This window comes from Tympanuchus pallidicinctus, unplaced genomic scaffold, assembly GCF_026119805.1.
Source record: "Tympanuchus pallidicinctus isolate F22 unplaced genomic scaffold, pur_lepc_1.0 scaffold11, whole genome shotgun sequence".
Classification (NCBI taxonomy): Eukaryota; Metazoa; Chordata; class Aves; order Galliformes; family Phasianidae; genus Tympanuchus; species Tympanuchus pallidicinctus.
In genome coordinates, this window is record NW_026294627.1 from 23342350 (window position 1) to 23364002 (window position 21653).

Below are 21653 nucleotides of genomic sequence, written 5' to 3' on the forward strand. Positions count from 1 at the left end.
GTTCATAAAAACCCATCTTTGCACACCAGCTGCACTACAGCCAGCTGCAACATCTAAGGCTATTTGTACTTCTAATTGGATTATCAATTGACATGACAGAAAGGCTGATGTTTCCGCACAAAAACATGTTTATTACATTGATGCAGAACTGACTCAGAGCACAAGGATGCTTTGAGGTCTGTATGCTTGATCAGCAGATTCAAATCCCTTGTTGCCAGCTTGGCACAAATTGCTAGCCAGTCCCTTCCCAAGAGACAAGCTTTGACTATCTCTCCCGACAGCAGTAACTACTCATGTACCAATTAGATGCACATCCTTTCCAACAACGGCTTTGCAAACACTCAGTGTATCTCTGGATCTTAACTGTCTTCTCATTTCAGAAGTGAGGCTTTTGGGAACACCAGTGAAGACACCTTCCACTCCAAGCTTTTCTCCTAGCGTGCAAAAATAAAAGAGGCAAAGCTAAAATACCGTCGTAAAGTACAAGGGAAAATCATTTTTTAAATATCTTCAGGTCGCCTGGTTTTATGTGCAGCAGTACGCTGGCGTTCTCTCACTCTCCTTAGGTCTACCTATGCTCACTTTAAGATCAAACTGGCATTTTTTGCCAGCAATTCATTGGAAGCAGCTCTCCACCAGCCCTCTCCCTCCCCACCTGCAGGCAAGCCAGGATCTGGGCCTCACAAGACTATGGTGGCGTGGGTGTTGTTGGCTGCCTGTTTTGGCAGCCTCTCCTCCTTTCTTCCAGCTCTGTTTTGAAACACAATCTAAATTTAAAAAAAAAAAAATTAAAAATTGGATGTTCCAGCTCTCTCCACTCACGTCAGCGCTCCCACAGAGTTTAGCAGCGTGCAGGTTGGCCTACATGGCACAAACTTTCGGCATAGAAACTCTTACTTGTAGGGAAAGCATGAACTTTGGGAAGGAAGGGGAAGTGAGAGACAGAAACGAGGGAGAAGGGCCAAGAGGCCTTTGGGAAGTGTCTCACTTTAATGGAAGAGGCAGAGAAAAGAGAAAAATGGCTCTCTAGAGCCGGCTCCCTCCCGCTTTAATAGCATTAGGATCTAATGTAATTTGGACTTAAAAGACTAACTTTTCCTGCAGTTTGATGGATGGCTAGTGTCCCCAGGTTTTTTCTTCTTTAACAATGCGTTACATAACATTCTGATACACTAGTTACCATCTCATGTCATAGCAATTTTATTAAGAGCTTATACTTACAAATACCCATTCCAAAAGGATTTCAGGACTTTTTTTTTTTGCCATTTTCTCTGAACTAGGCTTGCTGAAGCACTGGCAACCAGGTCTGTGCTGCGCAATGCAGCTTCCAGTAACAAAGTGCCTCTACACAAAATCTCTCATGAGCACTAAGAGTCAGGCATGGATTCTTCTTGCGTTTAGTCTCAAAGACTTGTAAACAAGTTTCGTTTAGCACACTGTGATAAAACACTTGTAACACAGCCCTAGTAGGTTCCTGTACCTGCCACACTTCCAATTCCAGAAGTAATTCTGAGACAAATTCCTTTATACCAAGTAATGGAAAATTTGTCTAACTATTCTGCAGTTAGTGTTTGCTTGTTAATATGGTATCATCTTGTCAGACAAGACTGGGTACCATGAGGTATTTTTCCATATAAAATTGCTAATGCCATCAAGATTGTCCAAATGGGATCATCATCATTAAAAAGATTACGCGGTACGGAAAGTGATTACGACAACGTCTGAGCAGAAGGATTACTAATCACAAGTAGAATCCTGGTACAAATCTCATTCTCCGTATACAAGAAAGGACACAAAACCTTTTGAACATAATTTATATACATTTATGGCTTTATACAACAAACTGTCAGGGATTGTTCTCGTGTGTCTGTAGAAGTACATCAGGCACTTTTCTGAAAATATCCACGTTTGAATTTCAATTCTGCTGTGTGACTAAGTCAGAGCAGTGGAGCGTTGAAGAGCTGTCACGCCACTCGCAAGTAGAGCTAGCGGTACGTACATGCCAATCTCTCCAGATATTGCTGGTTTGTGGAACACCCTCGAAAAGGAGGCCAGGTTTAATGCCAGGTAATTTGCTTTCTGTTTGCATAAACCATGCTGCATCTTACATTATGATTACCAAAATAATAATAATAATAATGAGAATACCTTATTTAAAATCAGTCATAAATTAAGGATCCTAGCAATTTCATCATGAAAATAGGAATTTCAAATCAGTAAAAAAATAAAAAAGTACTAACATACATCCAGTGGTTTAACAAGTGCAAATTTTATACTGTTTTATAATTGGTCCAATTTTACCTTCTCTTCTTAGGGACGCTCTGTTGACTTAAGCCAATAATAAGCAATGTGACTTTTGCTTATAAGTGTAGGCAAACTGTCGGTTTATCAAAGCAGAGCTTTCCAATTAATGCATCTACTACTTAAACATATATCATATAGCTATATTATGGAAACAATACATCTTTATATTTAAAATATCTGAACAGCTCTATAATACAATAAACTTTTAATAACAGTACAAACCAGAAAAGTCAAAAACAAGGCTGCATAGGTAAGATCATCCGCACAATTCACAAACCAATCATTTACAACAATTCTGACAAACTAAGTTACTCCAGAAACTCGGTACTTTTTACTGGAAAAGGATTTATTACCAGAGGTCGCATAATGTTTGCTTTCAAGGCAGACAACACCTTCATCAGACTTCACAGTATTCCAGAATTACAATTGCAAAATATTAGGATGGCACCATGCAAGAGAAAGTAAATTTGACCACACGACCCAAAACCTCTGATTATCTACAACTGTTTTCTTTCAGTAATTAAAAGGGGCTTCCTACAGACTGCTGTAACTCAGGGACAGCTACATTTATGATATTCATAGTTATAAAAGGAAAGGAAGAAAATACCTGTATCTAGGAATTTGTACAGTAGCAGTAAATAATAAACAGGAGGTATATGGTTAAATGTAGCATGTTTAGCTGCAACCCCATAGAGCTTAGTTAAGCACTGCCTTCTTTGCACACAGAGGTGGATTTTGTGCCTACTTTGAACTGTGCTATGAATCCTCATTTGGGAACAAACATTTTTGTGCACGCAGCAGAAAGAAAGAACTTCAGAAACTCATGTGTGAGCCCACCGCCCGGGTTTACCATCAAGTCTTAGAGAATGTGAAGTTGATGGTGACGATGCTAGTTGAAGTTTTTGGCCATAAAAGCAGGCTGCTTTGCTCAGGCTTCGGCACTACAAACAATTAATGCTCAACAGTTCAAAAACCACTATCACACTGGGGGAGATCATGTATCACAGGACAGCTCCCTGAACCCCCGGAACTGCTGACAACTGTAATTAGATATCTAAAAAATAGCTGTAGTTAGTAGTCATTTAAGCCCAACAGGGTGCTAAATGCTAGCACACCAGTAGATGCATTGCAGAGTCTTAGGAAAGTCCTAACAGGATCATTAAATATATGGCTTGTTACTGAACTTCATTTTCTTGGCACATCCCATTTTTTTCTCCACCATACAGCATCACTACAGGGAAGCAGAGTTTCAATTAGAGCATTTTCCAGTTGTGAGCATCATAGACAAAACCACAATCAGTGAAAATTCGTTTTTCTCCTTTTCTTCTGCAAGCACATAAACTGTTTGTCCCATCAACTCCAAAGATTTCTGTAACACAAATGGTGTGTAGACCAATGGAAAGACAGGTGAGGCCCATGCTCCACACAACCATGAAAACTGCCTTATTAACTGCAAAAAAAAAAAAAAGATAAATCTCTTATCAATGACCCAACCCTAAAAATCCTCAGGAAGCTGTCAATGTGCCTCTCAAACAAGACCAAGTGTTTCCACAGGAACAATGCCTCTATCATTAATATTCACCCCTATCCCAAGGTTCTTGAGTTTGTGTAACTTTCCCACTTACTTTTTTCTTTCTTACTTAAAAAAAAAGTAGTTTTGTTTTTTATTTTCCTGTAATGGGGTGTCACACAAGTTTTAGCCTGCCATTAAAATGTAGCACTTTTGCCACCTCAGTTATACTGCATGCTGACAAAAACACGGACAGACTCTAAAACCAGTGCCAAGTAAGGAAAAGATCAATTTTGTCTTTAATTTTATCAAAATCATGGATTTTCTCCAAATGGTCCTGCTCTCAGGTGTACAAACATTATGAGACCTCCATGAAATAAATATAAGTGTGAAGAAGCACTGTACAAGCATCTAACAATGAGTACTTAACACTTTGTGGTAGTCAGAGTTAAAATGATAGCAGAAGCAGATGACGTTTCTAAAAATGCATATATAAAACTGATTAAATATTTCCTAAACATAAAGTTGTCTATTTTTATACATCACACAACAAAAAAGGGACAGAAATGTTTTGTATTCAATATACTTATTAAGCTTTTCCTTTATTAGCACTCCCAAGTGCTAGGGAAATTTATAAAAACAAGTACTTAATCCAGTTAAAATACTGTACAAAATGAAGAGGTTATGAATGCTGCCAGATCTCAGAATTATTTTTCAAGTTGCCTATGTAACAAAAGTAGATTTTAATTATAAGAAAAATAGCTTGGAAAGTATTCCAAAAATTATCTTAAGTCCAACAACAAAGTCATTAGTCTGACAATGAAATCCAGATATATTCTTGCATAAATTTACATGAATACAGGTAACTTATCAAATGGCATTTAACCTACTGTTTGCTTTGAATAGTGAGAGTTTAGTAGGATCATATAAACCGGCTACTCTGTTCCCATATGAAATGTGTGACAATTTTAAGTAGAATGAAGCAGTTCGTACTGCTGCAAGGCAAGTCCACAGTTATCTCAAATCATCAGAACACAGGTAACATCAATGAAGGTTAAACTTACGTAGGGCATGAGATCATCACAGTATTCTTACAAAAGTTTATAAACTTTTCTTGGACCAAAACAGATAGTCTTAAAAAACAATTCTTCTACAGATCATACTGTACAAAACCGAAAGCACGACATGATGTAAGTAAGAGTCTTTGCTGTGATTATATGGTGTAGTGGATTTGGCACTTCAGAGTAATGAAATTTCCAATGGCACAGTTCTTATCTACAGCAGCACATAACCTGCAAACCTTGGGCAAACATCCTGTACAGGAAAATAATCAGTCTGCTGCCAACTCTGACGAAAGGAAGAAGAAAAGAAAAAAAAAAAAGACCCCAAAAAAAGCTAGTGTACGCGCACAGCTTTGTCAAGAAAATTAAAAAGGAAGGTGGAGGACATCTTTGTACTGCTTTTCTCAGTTCCTGCTGTCAGACAAGTCTGGAGAATTTAACCGTAGCCTAGGGAAAAAAAAAAAAACAACAACAATAACAACAAATTAACATTCACACCAAAAGATGAAGTCTATTAAAATACGTTCAAACTAGCTTTAAAATAAATTAAATGGGGAAAAACGTTTTCATTAACTACTGGTTACCAGAAATTTTTTGGTTCAAAATACTAACGGCAAAATATTAGCACTGCAAATGAAGTCGGAGAAGGCAGTACACGGCGATCTCAGTGCACCAGTGCAAACCTGATTTACAAACTAATAAAGAACTGAAAAAACCACTGACTGGAACAGAGGCACTTCATGTGCCAACAAAAGCGATCGCCCAGGTTTTAAGCATTTGACATCTGTCTTCCCTTTAAGCTGTTTTTCAGATTTATTATAAAAAGCACAGCTTACCTCCTACTACATCCTATCCTGACACCCAACTGTGTGTGGTTGTCTTTACGCTGTGCTGAAAACTTTGGTTAGGCAATACACTGTCAAAGTTAAAATCTAACGTTTCTCCATCCATAAGGTCATTACGAATAATCGACTCCATGTCACAGTCCAACCGTTCAATTAACATGTCATCTAAGTCACTGGGAAGCTTCTCCTGGTGGAGGGAAACAATTCCCACCCTTCCGTAGCCGTTGCAACTGTTAACAGGGGCATATGGGTTCATAGCATTCATCTGCATCTGGTGACTCATAGGCACTTGTAACGAAGTCTTCACTGTCGACAAGCGATTTAGACCTGAAGTATGTGACATGGGGTTCACTGTGTGTGACAAGGCACGGCCATTAACTGCAGGTGTTGGCTGGTTATGTCCTTGGTGAGGGCGGGCGTTAGGGTTCATCATTTTGTTGTGAGGTGGCTGATTGCCGTAAGTTGGCATCACCGAATTAGTGACCATCAGTACACCTTGGCCCAGCGCCCTGCCACCAGCCTGGGAAACACCAGTGTCTACTGATGCCAAGATATCGTTGTGCGGAGGAGAATCAGAAGTGAGTAACTCCTTCAGAAGTCCTGCAGGACAGTTAAATTGGCTCATCGATCCATAGCTTGATTTACTGTCTTGAAGAGTCTGCATAGGAATTTGGGGCAAAGAGTTCATGCTAGCTTGAGCATATGTAAATTTCCTGTAGTCTGGATTTGGTGAACATATACTTGTGGTCGAAGATGCAAATGAGTAACCCGGTGTTTGCTGCATCAGTGTAGCAGATGACGACTGGGTTGATACAGTCATTGACGTATTAGGTGACAAAAGATTAAGGTTATCCAAAAGATTTTCCATGTTCTCTGAACTACTCATCTCTGAAAGGCTGGGTAGAGTAGAAGTCATTTTGGTGGCTGATGATGGGTATACCATGGAGTGCACATCTCCATCTCCAAGGTCATCTTGCTCTGGCAAAATAGGAGAAAGTCTTCCACTTATTGTACTAGCATTAGAGCTAGTTCTAGGTCGAAATGTACTCCAGTTATCAAAGTCATCATTACTGTGAGAGCTGGGGCTTGCAGGCCACTTCGAGAACTGAGATCCAGGGCTGTCACCGTTTCCCTCCTGACCAGATTGAAGAGATGCTTTTTTCTTGGCTGCTCTGCCTCTGCTTTTTGCAAACTTGCTGTTGTTATCCATGGATGCTGCTCGCCTCCTAGGAGACTTGCCACTCTTTCCTCCTTCAGGATTGAGCATCCACCAGGAACTCTTCCCTGTTCCCTCATTCTGCACTCTGATGAATTTGCTGTGCAGGGACAAGTTGTGACGGATTGAATTCTGAAAAACAAAATAAGGTGTAAGAACACAGGTTGCATTTGTGATAGCACTCAAAGAGAGACCTCTTACATACAGCTTAGTTTTCAAGTGCTATATTCATACCTGTGGTTCCCAGCATAACATTCAGCTATATAAAAGGAGATGCTCAGTACGTTCAAGATTTAGGAAGCAAAATATATCAGAAGACCAAAAAGCCCACTGAAGGTCCTATTATCAGCTTCAGTCTAATGAGTTGAACCTGAAGGCTTTCAGGGATTTCTTTTATGCAAAGTTGAGAAATATTAGATCTTGTTTTATGGTCCTTGTAATGGGATCTCATCACACATTTCTCTAAACCCTACAAATATGCCAGCATGTGTATCTCTGAATGTTAGTGAAGTTCAAATGACTTCTGTCAAACGCAAAAACACAAAGAAAACCAAGGATTGAGTTTTTGTATATAAATATAACTAAACACCTAAGAAATCACAAGGGAGAAAGGAATGCAAATAGCACTGACAAAATTTAAAATGTTAGTCTTTAAACCATCTTTCTCTTTCAAAATCAACATTTTAATATGCAACATTGATTCATGCAATACCTGAGGGCACAAGACATCTTGTGCCAAGACTGACCAGGGGATACTGAAGCTTTTCATTATCTCCTCAGACACCAGCTATGCCTCATCAGAAAAAAAAAAAAAAAAAAAAAAAAAAAATTTAAGAATCTAAACCTACAGTTTGACAAGCTAACAAGTGACTTGTAATAGCAAGTTGGTCTTCCTTCACCTCTTAGATCCTAAATGTCCTCCCACACACATCCAGTTTCTCAAAGCTACTGCCAATATGCACATGTTGCCTCATTCCCAATATATCTATCTGATAAAAGAAAAGCATCAACAGTCATAGGGAGCCATGTCAGGTGGAAAAAGTCATCTTGCTCAAATCAGAGATCAGAAGCTCCAATTTTCTGCCACAGCCATGGCACAGTGTGGATTATGGAAAGCCAGTTGGCAAAAGCAGGCCTGGCCACCTGAAGAGCCCAACAGGAATGGTTACTCTAGGGCTAATCATCAGCAGATTAAAACAGCAAACAGTCCTGGACCAGAGACTGTTAACACCTTATAGACTGCAGCACCCTGAGGATGTCCCCACAGGAGCACAGCCTCACACCAGACGGGTCACTAAGTGCCCCTGGACAGCAGAAGATGGCAGAAGACATCATCATGGTAGCTCACGGTTCAGCCAGCCCAATTGCTAGTCAAACCGTCTGACTAACTTCAGAAGCCTTTCCAACCTCTTCTTCCCATCCAGAGAACCATCCCATTTAATAAATCATCCCAGTTAGATCAACACCAGCAACAATTTCAGCATTTCCTTATTCAGTTTTGAAAGGAAGCCCATCTTTATGATATTACCTAATTGCAATAGGACTATATCTCTTCACTGCAGTAACTTTGCAATCAAAATCTCATCTCCTATCCAGTGACAAAGCCTCGAAATGTTATTTTCACCACATGCAGCCCCATAAAAATATCATCATGCGGAATTCCCCTCTGCATAGCTTTAGGCCTGTGGTGCTCAGTGCCTTCTGGGGCTCAAGGCAAGCATCTGCTCCCCCCCGTCTGACCTGACATCATAGTAATGCAGTGTTAGCATCATGTCAGGAGGGTAAGCCCAAAGATCTTTCCCTGGACTTGCCCGTGGCTGTGGTTGGAAGGGCTGAGGAGTGCAGGGAGCTGGCCCTGCCAGCCCTTTGTTTTCACTGTAGGGCCAAAGCGGAATTAAAGGCTGACACAATTCCAGAGTTAGCAATGTCGCAAGAAAGTTGTTCTGCACGTCTGTTGATTAAAAAACCTCCTGCGCCAGTTCAGTTTTTTATTGTATTTTGTAAACATACCCAGTTGGCTTAGGCTGAGTGTTTACTATGAAAATAAGCGTATAAGGCATGCAAAACATCAGGCAGTGAAAATCTTCTGCTCGTGCTCAACTCTCTTTTTTCCGCAAGAGAAGCGTTAAATATTTAAGAAATTACTGCTATTCCTTAGTCATCAAAAATATTATAATCTGGTATTATTGCACTGAGGACATCTGAGGTCACTCTTTGAGTAACAGAGCTGTCTCCTAATGCTGCCAACAATGAAAAAAAAAAATTTTCCTAACAGGAAAAGGTTTGCAAACCAGAGCTTGTTACATAAATTCCTGTTTTTCACGCAGCCAGCAGGACATTAAAGAAGCTATGATTTACTAACTTGGAAAAAGTGTTGAAGAGGTAAATCTTGTGAAAATATGCACTGCTGTTAATGATGTTGTGTCTACAGATCTTTGCCAGACGCAAACAGGACCTGATAAAAAAGTATAGTTTCAGCAGTGGAACTTGGCAGCCATAGAAGCGGCACCGCGAGCCGCAGCCCCACCGCCTCAGCGTGCTCTAAGTTGCTTCGAACGCCGGCTTCTGGCAAGACTTTGAAGCAAAGCCTCCCAAAGCCAACCTGAAGGATACGCAAAGCAATTGGCTACATGTCCAGCTGAGCTCCCAAGCACAGCAATGAGTTCCAGGTCAGCCTGAAAGCATCTGCGTTGGAATTTTATCAAACCCACATTACGACTCGAGCCAGACTGCTGCCACCTGTGGGGTGTTTCCTGGGACTGAGTCTGCATGTTTGAGATGAAGCTCAGGAAGCTTGCTCCCATTTGGCCTTCAAACGTCAGCATGTACTTCACATTTCAGCCATAGTTGAGCAAGAAGATCAGGTGCTATGGATACAGGTATTGGTGGTCCTTGCTGATGAAGAGTCAAAATATGCAATACCAATATTTGCCTTCTATGTAATGAGCAACTACCAGCTAATAAAACTAACGAAGCCAAAAAAAATGATTCATTTGATTCTGCACACTGACATTATTCATCTACTTTACTGACATTTCTTGAAACTGAACCACATCGCAACAAGAATACCCTGCTTCTTCTTCTAAACAACAAATAAATTGAAACTGATTTACATTTACTAACAATAAGTCTGAGACATGTAATTCCTGGATCCCTACTGTATTTGAGCCCAAGAGATACTCTTTAAACAGGCAGCTGAAGATTAATCTGAATAACTGCTGAAAAAAAAAGAAGCCTTACAATGGAAGTAGATTTATTTAATTATTTTTTTTTCCCAGTGAATTGTTTTGGTGTTTTACTAAAGAGAAACATCTTGAAAACATTGTTGCTTTATTGAACTTAACAACAGTGTAAGCCTGTACTTGAAGAGAGGACATACAGGTACGCTGGCCATCTTTCTTCCACCCCATTCCTTGGAGCAGGTATGGGAGAGGAAAGTAGAGCTCCTGTATAACTTTACTGCAAGACCTCTCCAACAGTGCAGGCTCACTGCAGCCTTCTCCAGGATCAAACTGTGGAACTGAGAGTATTCTGAGAGCTGTGAGACTCAAGTGTTGTAAAAGCCTGCGTGGGTCCCCTACTGGGGGCTCCTTCCCTCCCTGTTCAACTACAGTGCTGTGATAGCCACCTAAATGAGAGAAAAAGGATTGGTTGCAACAATTGGTACTGAAAAAGAAACAATTAAAAAAAAAAAAAAAAAGCAATCTCCTATCACAAATCTGCTACCAAAGCACACATGCCAGTGGTACTACAATAAAGCAAACCACAGCATCTTGGACAAGAGATTCACCAGTATGGCAATAAAGGTGAAGGACTCAGCCTCTGGAGACAGATGCAGCCATAACTAAGTGTGAGGCAGTTATGTAAGAGCAAGACAGGCTAAGTGTATCTATAAAAATTAGCAGTCTTATGATTGCCCACCAATTTTTCATTCAGAAGTCATCTCAGCAGTCCTTTACTTATTATGTCAATTTATTCAAGGGAATGGTCTACAAGTGTTGTCAGTCAGTTGACACTAGCATCAGTGGAAATGGCTGTAAACACAGACAGGGGAACAGCATCTGACTGTAATTCTCTGATCTCTCTAAGCAAAATCTAAAGCAGATTTGGAAGGGTGAGATAAAGCTGTAAATGTGACACTTCAATACTGCTTTTGACATAACCCTCTAAGATAACAGTGATTCAGAAAAAAATATAAGGAATCGAGATGAGACTTGAGATTGCCTTTTTATTTTAATGGAGAGTTGAACAATATTTCAATAGGAAGATGCTTTGTAAGAAAGTTAGGTTTGAGGACTGGTAGAAGTGAAGTTCATAGACCTATCAATTAACATCATCACTATGAAATGATGTTAATTGGTGACTTTCATGGAGAGGATACCAAAGCAAAAGCCTGGCAGGAGAGAAGGAAAGACCCAGCATTTACATAGGCTGTTACAGAGGACGTCAGACCTGTCTCTCTAGGTTTGTGTACTGGAATTTTACTGCAGCTTCAGATGTTCAAATCACCCTCCTCTTGGAGCCTCAGCCATTCTAAAATAATAATAATAGTATGGACAGAAAGCATATCACTTAGCCTCAGGTCTAAGAGTCATATTTAGAAGAGGCTGGCAATTTGCCACCTGCAGCTGCATGAAGGTGGAAAAGCAGGATTTCCTCCCAAACAGGTCATGCTTTTTTGGGTCCTTTGTTCTTAGGGGGGTGCTTTTGTTTGACTCCATTTTTGTCCTACACAGCTAAGAAGTTTCAGCTAGAAAAAGCGCAGAAACACTGCAAGGGACCTTGTACTGCATTTCTGTGTTTTTCATTACAGATGGTGGCATAGTGAGAGTCTTTCCCAGAACACCACACACAAAACATCATCTCCAAACATGGAGATGCTTTCTCAGATTGTTCCATTTGAAGAGATTTCAGCAATCTTTTGTTCCCTGAGTGAATGTACAAGAATGTGGCAGACTGTATGTTATCACTATACGACCACTACACACGCCTCTCCTGGACACAAGCATCTATTGTGCCCATAGTTCACTGACAATAATCTAAGTCCTGCTCCTTCTGCAGTTAAGTCCATGGATTTATACCCTACTGCACTTCCTCTCCACAGCTTTCAAAGGGTTGGCTATCCTCCAGGTTGCATCCCCTTGCCCCACAATGCACCCTGGACTGGAGGGGATTTTACCACCTCTGGAGCTCTCTCCTCTGAAACATAACATGCAGTAACAGAAAATACACACACAGCTCTAGAATTTGGTGTTTAAGGACTTGGCATAATCACATGTCAGGATACAACTCTGCTGACATGTATTTGAAGAATTCCCAACCACTATAAAAAAGATATATAATTAATCTTCATTCTAGGCAGCCTCCTTTAAAGTATTTTTCCATGCTTGCAATTTGGACATTTCTAATAAAATGTTAACACCTTCCTACTTTCTCTACAGGGGCATTTAGAAAAGGTGAGCATAAAACCCAAGAACAATCCAAACAAAGACTGCTGTTGCGACCAGCAGAAAAAGACAAGTGCTTGACAAAGAAAAAGATTCCTGTTTGTAGATAGATAATACAAGTTTTCCACAAATATGGAATGTAAATATATGTATATGCATATATGCTTCTGATGAAGAAGCAGCATTTTAAAGCCAGGTTGGATGAGGCCCTGGGCAGCCTGATCAAGTGGGTGACAACCCTGCCCAAGGCAGGGGGTTGGGACTGGATGGCTTTAAGGTCCCTTCCAACCCAAGTCATTCTGTGACTCTGATTCCTTACTTCCTTAGTGATGTGGGAGGCCAGGACTGAAGCCTCACTGAAGAGGAACATTTTGAAGTCTGTGTGCCACAGCAGATGGGCTCCTCACCTCTCACAAAGCCTTCTCCTAACTCTCCCCTCAGAACCAGGCTCTGCTGCAATCACATCTGTAATGCAAAGTAGCAAAGCAGGATTGTATGCACAACCTGCGTGCTTTGACATCAAGTCGAGGTGATAAAAGAGAAAAACTGATAAAGGATTCAATCAATCAACATGCTGACGTCAGGGATATGTCAATTCCTTCAAAGAAAAAAAACGAAGTACATTTTGAAGAGTTCACTAATTTGATCAAGAAAGGTAAGACAGAGAAGACCTGCAGATAACCTGTTGAGTGACATCACAGCCAAGATTATTGCTACTCAGCACCTCTAATGTACACCCAAAGGGATTACAGAGATTAGAATTATCTTCAGTGCAATGAGCCACGAGGAAAGCCATTGTGATCCGTGGCAGACAGTATCCCTGTTAGTCACTGCAGGCTCTAATGCAGCAACCACAGGATGCAAGCACTACAGTAGGGATAACGGTCTGAGGCAAAGCTGTTGCTGAGTGCAGAGCACAGAGAGATTATTACAAGGTAAACAAGAATCCCAATTATAAGCAAAGTTTATTAAAATAAATAAAACCATTTGGAGTAATGAAGTAGTAGTTCATCTGTACAATGCCAGAATGACTAACAGCTTAAAATTTTATTCTGCAACTGCAGTAAAGAGACACCGAGAGGTGTTTATTTTTTTCAGCCAGTGGGAATAATTATGATCAGTAGGACAAAAAATGTTAATCACTCATTTCCTGTTTAACAGACAGCCTGCTTCACCTCTGCCACTCTCCACGGTTACACCCAATTCATCACAAAGACTACTGCACTGTTTATAGAAAGCTTGCCCCTTTCCCCTTTTTAAATCTAAGTTGCCTTTTATTGACATTTGCTAGCTCAAACGATGAGGTACAAATGTGTATACCTGCTAAGGATGTCAATATTATCAGTATATTAGGCCAGCAGATAATCTTAAGAGGAGCACTACAAAAACATTATCATAAAGAAGTAGCACTAAGGAGAGAAATAGGTGAAAGTCCTGGTGAAACCACTGAGGTAAGAAACAACACAGTTTGAAAATAGGGCTCAAATTTTGTACTGCCCTTTGTAGATACTCAGAGAAGTTCCAGGAAACAACAAAAAAGGATATGATTGCTTCAAAAGCTGTAAGAGGCTAAGTTAAAAAATTGGAAATATCCAAGCCTCTGCCTGAAGGTTAACATCAACTTTAAATGCTTAAAGTCCTGGATAAAGACCAAATAGGGTCATTTGTCGCTTGTCTCTGTAAAGGTACAAGTAGATCTAACCCAAAGGTTGGGTTTCAATTGGAATTGCTTTACAATTGCTTTACCATAGAACCACACATCCTCTTCTCTTCATCTTTGTGGATTAAGACCTTTTGCTTTCACAAAATCATCTGTTGCCTAGACTGCTGGAATGATTGTCATTAACTGATGGATTTACAAGTAATGGAAAGGCTTGAGGACTCACTTAACCTGCAACATCTCTGCTGCCCCATCACAGACCTCTCCTTAAGGAGACAGAGAAGGAGCAGACACCAGTTTCTGGCCATGGATGCAGGGATGGAGCCCTGTGTACCTGCAGCTCTGCACCCATGACACCCACAAAGCACAAACTCATCTGGCAAGGGCAACAGAAAAGCATTTGTTGTTTTTTTTTCCAATAGAGCCACCAAGCCTGTATGTATTTCTTACCTTGAAAAGAAAACACCAAAGGGGATGCACAGTTGCAATAATGTAAAATTTGGGTTGACTTTGTAAAGATGGATAAAAGAGAGGGAGAGAGAGAAATACATACTTTACATACTTGTACCAGTTTAGCAGAGAGAGTATTTTCTTCATCAAGCAAGTAAAGGAGCAAAATTCTCCGGACATGGGTGTCACTGAATACTAGTTTTCAAGAAACAAAGAATCAATGAAAGCAGCAAGCTTCCTTTGCAGCAGGGTTAGCTGTGCCCCACAGGAAATCCCAGGCTGAAGGAAACTGCAAGTCTTGTAAAAAGAAGGGCAAAGCCTTCCATTTACGGGCTGAGTATCTTACACTGCATCTCACTGTGCATTTGATCTTCATTTTGTCTACATAAAGTGCAATGATTGGCCATCAAAATTCAAGTGTAGACCCCAAAACTGCTAAAAGGAGAATAAAACGGAGTTGATTGGTTTTATTTGTTTTCGTTGCATCTTTAGAGATTCTTTACCTCACCTAGTGGAAAAAGTTCTGAACATTTTACATTTGAAGGGGACAGTGTCAACTTAAGAAAACAACCCTTTGGATTTCACCTCATGTTGCTGATGTTGCTGTAGCAACCATGAGAAATGGAGGGAAGAAGACAGGGACATTTCTCTTCCCTTTGGTTTCTTTTGTACATGAGCATAGTCCAGTGCATGAAGTCATCATTTTGTCTATTTATTTTTCCTCTCGTCAATTCTCCCTGTATCCATCTTGCTCATAAAAAGAAAACAAAGCATTATTTTCTTGTTAACAAAATCCTAACAGAAAAAATGGATTTGTAAGTTTTTATTAAAATAGCTGAAACAGCACTAGATTTAAGTTCTCTTTAACCTACTGCATCATCTCCAAATATGTAGATATTGCCTTGTGCCACCAATATTCATTCATTTCACTTTGTGTTCTATTTTTAATACTTGTTCTTTTTTCCAAAGTTACAAGAAGCCAGTCCTGATTTACAATTACTTCTTTTCATGCATCCCCAAAAGGCAGCACCAACCTAGGTATATACAACATACTATGTTTCTACACAGCTTCTTTGAACACAGTTTGCCTTGGTACAGTTTTTTCCTCACTAGAGAAGCATGCCAGACCACCAGCACAGTCTCTCTTCTGGAGAGCTGTTTCCAGTTCAAGCCTGGTCCCAGCATAGCAGATTTTATATAACATGATTTACTACTGCAGTGCCCACAGAAAGCATTAACCCAATTTCATTGTAGCCTTGAGCTATATTCCATGTGTACGTTGCCCCTCTCCACTGTCTAGCCAGTGGTGGCCACCCCTTTTTCAAATAAGGTGTGGTCTAAACTTAAAGGCTTTTCAGTTTGTATTCTCTCACGGGGGTCTCAGGGCACAGCGAACTCATGGCGGGTGGTTGCAGTGTTCATGCCAGCATCCTCTTCTTGAATGCTGCTGTCTGTGATGTTCTCCAGACTGCAGCTTCAAGAAGCGCTGGTGCTCATCATTGGCTTTCATGACATCTGCTCAGCGTTATAAAGCCATGATCACCCAATTTTGCAAAATGAGCTGCACCAACAATGAACAAAGTTACCCGTGGACGTACTCACAACCCACATTTCAGCAGGCTGTGGGAAGCAGAGCTCTGTTTCTCAGAGCAGGGGAAGGAAATCTAAAGGAGAATTTCTTCCCTCACACCAGTTTTGGAAGCGTTCCTATTCCCTCACTACTGTAGGCTGTGCTCTGTACTTAGCAGACCCTTATTAAATCAAAGGACTATTTACAATCTACATACTGGCAAGTCCACATTCCCATAGAATGTCATCTGGCAGCAATGACTTAAATCATCAGCTCTGTATTTACTTGCTTCCCTCTCTCCCCAACTCTCAGAAGAGTAAAAAGGACAAGAGAAAAGCAAGTCTTTAAAGACAAGAACAGAACTAATAAAGTCCAAGAGTACATTAGCATTCATCATACTACCCAAATACACTTTTTTTTTTTTAAAAGGAAAATATTACAATGAGGGCCATAAAAAGGAAGATACAACACAAGAAAACTTAAGGCCTTCTTTTCACTACACACCTATGACAGAGATGCAGAATCATACTGAGCATAAATTAAGACAGCAGGGTGGGATACTGCTATGCAAAAATGAGCTTTCTTAAGCATTTTGGGCGCTGTTGTTCCTCTTTTTTTTTCCCTGCTGACAAGGTTTAGCCAATCTCCCCTCCTATTGCATTTGATGTATGGAAGGAGACCGGCCTCACTGAGACTGCTCAGAGAAGATTTCACTCATTCTTCCATTGCTCTCACCAGAACAGAACCTAGCACAAGGAGGCTCTGGGCACACTGGGGACACCCAGGGGCAAAACAGTGAGTCCTGGGAAGGACTCTGCCATCGTGTTCATGCCAGGCCAAGTCAGGGAGAAACCACTGATTCTTCAGGACAGGAGGCAAAACAAAGACTGAGTGTACGAGAGTTTCTGCAAAAGCCTGTTGGTGTTTTCTGCAGAACACAGCCCTCACTCATTTCATTTAAAAAAAAAAAAAAAAGAAAAAGAAAAAGAAAGAAAAAGAGAAAGAAGACTGTTCAATCTTTCTTGTCCCTAGAAGATGTTAAGAAATCAATTGGAGGCTTGAGATCAGAAGGTGGGACATCCACAACCACACTCAATTCAGAAAAAAAAAAACCACTCCCATTCTCCCTCACTAATTCTCCCAATCCCTAAAAGCTCTATTAGGCTTCCTCCTCCTAGAGGTCACTGTCTTGGCTGGTGCAAATTTCACCACCACTGCTCCCACTCTTCCTCAGTGAGAAGCCCATGGGTAACTGGGCAGATAGAACCTGCCTGGCTCCTTATTCAATTTTAAGGACTGTGACATCCAGCTTCTCAATCACAAAGGCTGCCTTGGGCTACCCATCCCTTCCATGCCCTTGCCTCAAGACAAAGTGGAGGAGCTCTCCTCTAGATTTCCCCAGCACTGTAGTGAGAGTACAGGGGAGACAAGTGACCAAAAGTGTCACTAGTTCTTTAGGTTTAGTTTTCCCTCTTGGGGATGCTCCAAGATAGAGGCAACACAGACTCTGGAGATGCACAAGCACTTTTCTGAGAGCATTTGCTTGATAGGTCAGAATGGGGCACTCACCTCTAAAAAAAGACAGAAAGAACCTCACAGGACAAAAACCTAAAACAGATTAAAAATAGCAGGAATGTCAGCAGTAGGAGCTGTCATTTGCAATTCCTACACAGGAAGTTAGTTATTCTGTGGATCACAGAAGGGTCTCTTTAAAAACAAGGATGAAACAGAAAAAAAAAGAAAAAAGAAAAAAGAAAAAAGAAAAAAGAAAAAAGAAAAAAGAAAAAAAAAAAGCATGCATCTGAAGCATGTTTCCAATATTGTGCATCTAGCCAAGTTTGTTCGTGAAGTTTTATAATTATTTTTCATTGATACATCTATGGATTTATGTCCAGATTCATCAAACTGCTGACAAATTCCAGCAGGCATTGCAACCCTTACTGCTCTTTTATTTTTTTGATTACTTTCAGTTTTGAAAATTTTACAGGGAATGCTTCCACATTTTCATTTTGTTTTAAAAAGAAACTAACTCCATCCCCGCAGAGGATCAGGTGTTTTCAAGTATTTGGTTTGTTGATTATTCATATAGGCATAAATTAAGCACAGTATTTGGCAGGCCACGCTCTTCTCTATTAAAAATTTTGTTTTTACTTTTGCAGTTATTGTTTAGATGTTGGTCATAACATGTTTCAGGTTGTTTTGAACAGCAAAGAGGAAACAAGGAGTATTCTTACTTATATCACACTCCATCAACATTAAATGCCTATGCAGCAATACACTGCCTGCTCAGTATTTTCAGCTTTCTTCCTGTCCACTGCTAATCTACAACAGCAAGGAGATAATCCATGATTTTATGCAGCTTTTCAACCTGTAAATAGAGCTATGATTGGCCAGAAGACAACACAAAAAAAAAACGAGTAATGAACAGGATGTATAAATGGAGAAGAATCTAAAGTAACTGTATTTGCTGGAGGTTGATTTATAAATTAAAGGGAAAAAATGAGCAAAACTCTTCTACAGGCAGCTCGTAAACACAGGCAGTGCCAGTAGCACAGGCAGCTGGAAGAGGAAGAGACCAGGCACAGCACTGTTTGCCCATGTTCATCGTAACACTGAGGCAGAAAGTTAGAAAAGGGACTCTGAACTCCATGCCATCCCCCTGCTCATCCTTGCTGCTCTCCCATTGCAACTCCTAGGCGCATGCCCTCGGGATTCCCAAAAGGAGAAATGTTCTAGAAGTCACATCAATCCATAAAAAACTGTCAGCTGCTAAGCGGAATTTTCAGAACTGCTTTTCAAGGAATTTCTCAGGGATTTTTAATAGGATTAAGTTGGATGCTATTTTTCAAGCTTTGTGTTCCCATGGAGCAGGATTTCTGTCTCCTTCCACCTTGAAAGAAACATGACTATTTCACTACGTATTCCTTTTGGCCATCTTAGAAAAATCTATCTTCAAAATAGAAGAGCTTGATTCTTGATACAATGTTTTAATTTTTGCAGTCCTCCAAAAATACAGGCACAGATAACTAGTGTTTTCTGTTCTCAGTGGGCCAAGAGAATAACCCCTTTTAAAAACACCTTATTTTGGATCATTTTAACATTGAAAAAACTTTGAAAAATCCCATTTTCTAGATTACCAACACTTACAAATTAAGGTAAATTGGCAAGATAATTCCCCAGTCCCACAGACATCTGCAACCTACTGAGGCAAACCTCAGAGCACCATAGCCTTCAAAAAAAAAACCATTCTTTTTTGAAGCAGAAATCTTTCCAGCAAACCAGCAACAACAGAATCCTTCCCCCATCCCTATATTTTATGTGTTTAAGTAAATAAAAGCACAAGAACAATTACAAGAAAGAGTACACCTACATGCCTGTAAATCCAAAGAGTTTGCAGAGGTTCTCTAGCTGTAAACCTAAAAAGTTGCTATGTCAGCCCTTGCAGCACAGCAACTGGAGATTCAGCTGAGCCAAACCATTACCAACTGGACAAAAATAATTAAGGCAAACATGGTTTTCTTCATCATAGGACCATGTGCACAACCCACTACTTTTTCTCATCCCCTGCCATCAGCTGTGCGTATACCAAGCTTGACATCAGCCATCATCACCCTCCTCTTTTGTGTTAAATTTAATAGGGCCAGCTTGACAAAGCTACATCAAAGGAGCCACACCAATAAAACAATACTGTAAGGGAGTCTCTGCCTAACAAAGTTGGTGTCTGAAGCATTAAAATGGCAGTGGCAGAAGTTGAGAGTAAGCATCAATAACGGCAGTTTATCTTCTTTTACACTGGAGCAATATTGAATGTATAAGCACTAGGCCTTAAATAACAGTAGGAATGCTTATCTATCCTACTCCTTCTCCTTCCTTTCCTCTTCCCCCATTCACTACTCCCCCACTGAAATAAAATCAGTGAAGATAACAACAGAAGAAGAGTCCTGACCTCAGCATTTACAAGCTAGTCATTGTTTGCTGCAAGCTCAAGTTTGTATCCCTTAAAATGACTACAGTTAACAACTGTCTTGATTTAACTCAACCTTCCTCATTTATCCAGTAAAGGGAGAGAGCTGAAGGAAAGAACACTGCTTCCAAGACGGGCTCTGTGATAAAGGTACTTCCAAAACTCAGCTTTAGAGCAGTGAGTGAAGGATCTCAACCTAGTACCTTGAAGATATCTATGCACCAATTACTATGTTAAGAGAGATTAGTACCCTCTTATACACTCTTTTAATGAAATTGTCAAGGGATCAGCAGATTTCAGGAGCTATTTCCTAAAAGCTCATAGTAAGTGTCAGGCTGAAATAATGGAAACTGACAAAAGGCATGTGGGCTCAATCCTCCTTTTTCCTTCTCCATCAATTACACAAAGACCCCTGCTACACTGCTCCACTGCTGCCTACTTCCTTCACAGAGAGGCATCTTTGGGACATCTGATAAGGGAGCTTAGAGCTATCTTGCCCAAAGCCTGCTCAAAAAAACAACAGCCAGCCCCCACCTCCCTCCCTGCACATACATTCATACATACATTTGACTGATTTTCCAAAGAGAGGAGCAGCTGAATAATTTTGGCAACAAAAATATAAATCTCCTTGCTCTGTATCTTTAAAACAATAATGAATTTTAAACAGAGTGAATAAAACCTTTAGCAAATGTCACCTATTCCAGTCTTTTTTTTTTTTCTGTTAATTACTGAAATGTGAAAAAAAAAAATTAAGAATCAGAATGACCAAAGAATTACGAGGTACATTCACACCTGAGGAGAACTGAAGAGTCTCCAAGGCATACAAATTCTCCAGTGGCAGCAATTTTTACATGGTACAGCTGGCTGATAGAAACCACAGAAACATGTTTAAAACTTAAGGAGCTTTTACCTTAAGAAAGAAAGCAGTAGTGACAACGTGTTTGTTTCCTGGCACAGTTAGGGGTACATTGCAGCTTTTAATGTTAGCAGCCTGTGCGACTTCTGTGACTTTTCTTCATTGTCACTGAGGCTGCCCGTCTTTTTTACATCTCAAATAGCCTTAACCTTACAGGATTCTTTTTTCTTTTTTTTTTTTAATAAATCGTCAAATACATCTTTTTTACTGTAAATTGTTTCCAGCTTGGAGCCCAGTAGACTTGTGATACCCCTTAAATGCTTTTAGAAGCCTTCAGAAGGTAGGCTTGGTTGTATGTCCTTTCTGCAAATACACTGGTGTTCCTGTAATCCAGCATCACAAGAGAAAATAAGACAATTTTAAGCTGCCGATCATTGAAACAGAGCAAGAACCACCCCAAATTAAACCCAGCCCCCAGACTTTGTCAAAAGGCTGATTGAAAGGATAAGTCCAAAGCAGATTAACACGAGTAAAATGTCAAAGTACACTCAAACAGCAACAGCTTCTTGACAAACAGTGAAGGGCAATAAAAACCAAAACATATAAGAAACCAGGTCTGCAGAGAACAACTCCTAATCGTGCAGCATGTGCTTGAAGGAAAGCACTCCCAGACCACATTCTGGCACCAGGTAAGCTCACCTCACTGAGAAGCCAACCCAGCTAACATCACAGTCAGTAAGCTAACCCTCTGAGAAGAGAGCCAAGTTGTC

The 21653-nt window shown here is 40.3% G+C and overlaps 1 protein-coding gene across 1 annotated transcript in view; it reads right to left on the reverse strand.

The window, feature by feature from the left end:
* Nucleotides 1–1184: 1184 nt before the first annotated feature.
* FOXO1 (forkhead box O1) overlaps nucleotides 1185–21653 on the reverse strand; it is a 62096-nt gene continuing 41627 nt past the window's right edge. Inside the window, exons 2-3 of the mRNA XM_052670847.1 lie at nucleotides 5712–7068; nucleotides 1185–5322 (exon numbers count right to left, since the gene is read on the reverse strand). Coding sequence (XP_052526807.1) covers nucleotides 5725–7068 — 1344 coding nt within the window. The 3' untranslated portion in view covers nucleotides 1185–5322; nucleotides 5712–5724. The remainder of the gene's footprint in view (nucleotides 5323–5711; nucleotides 7069–21653) is intronic.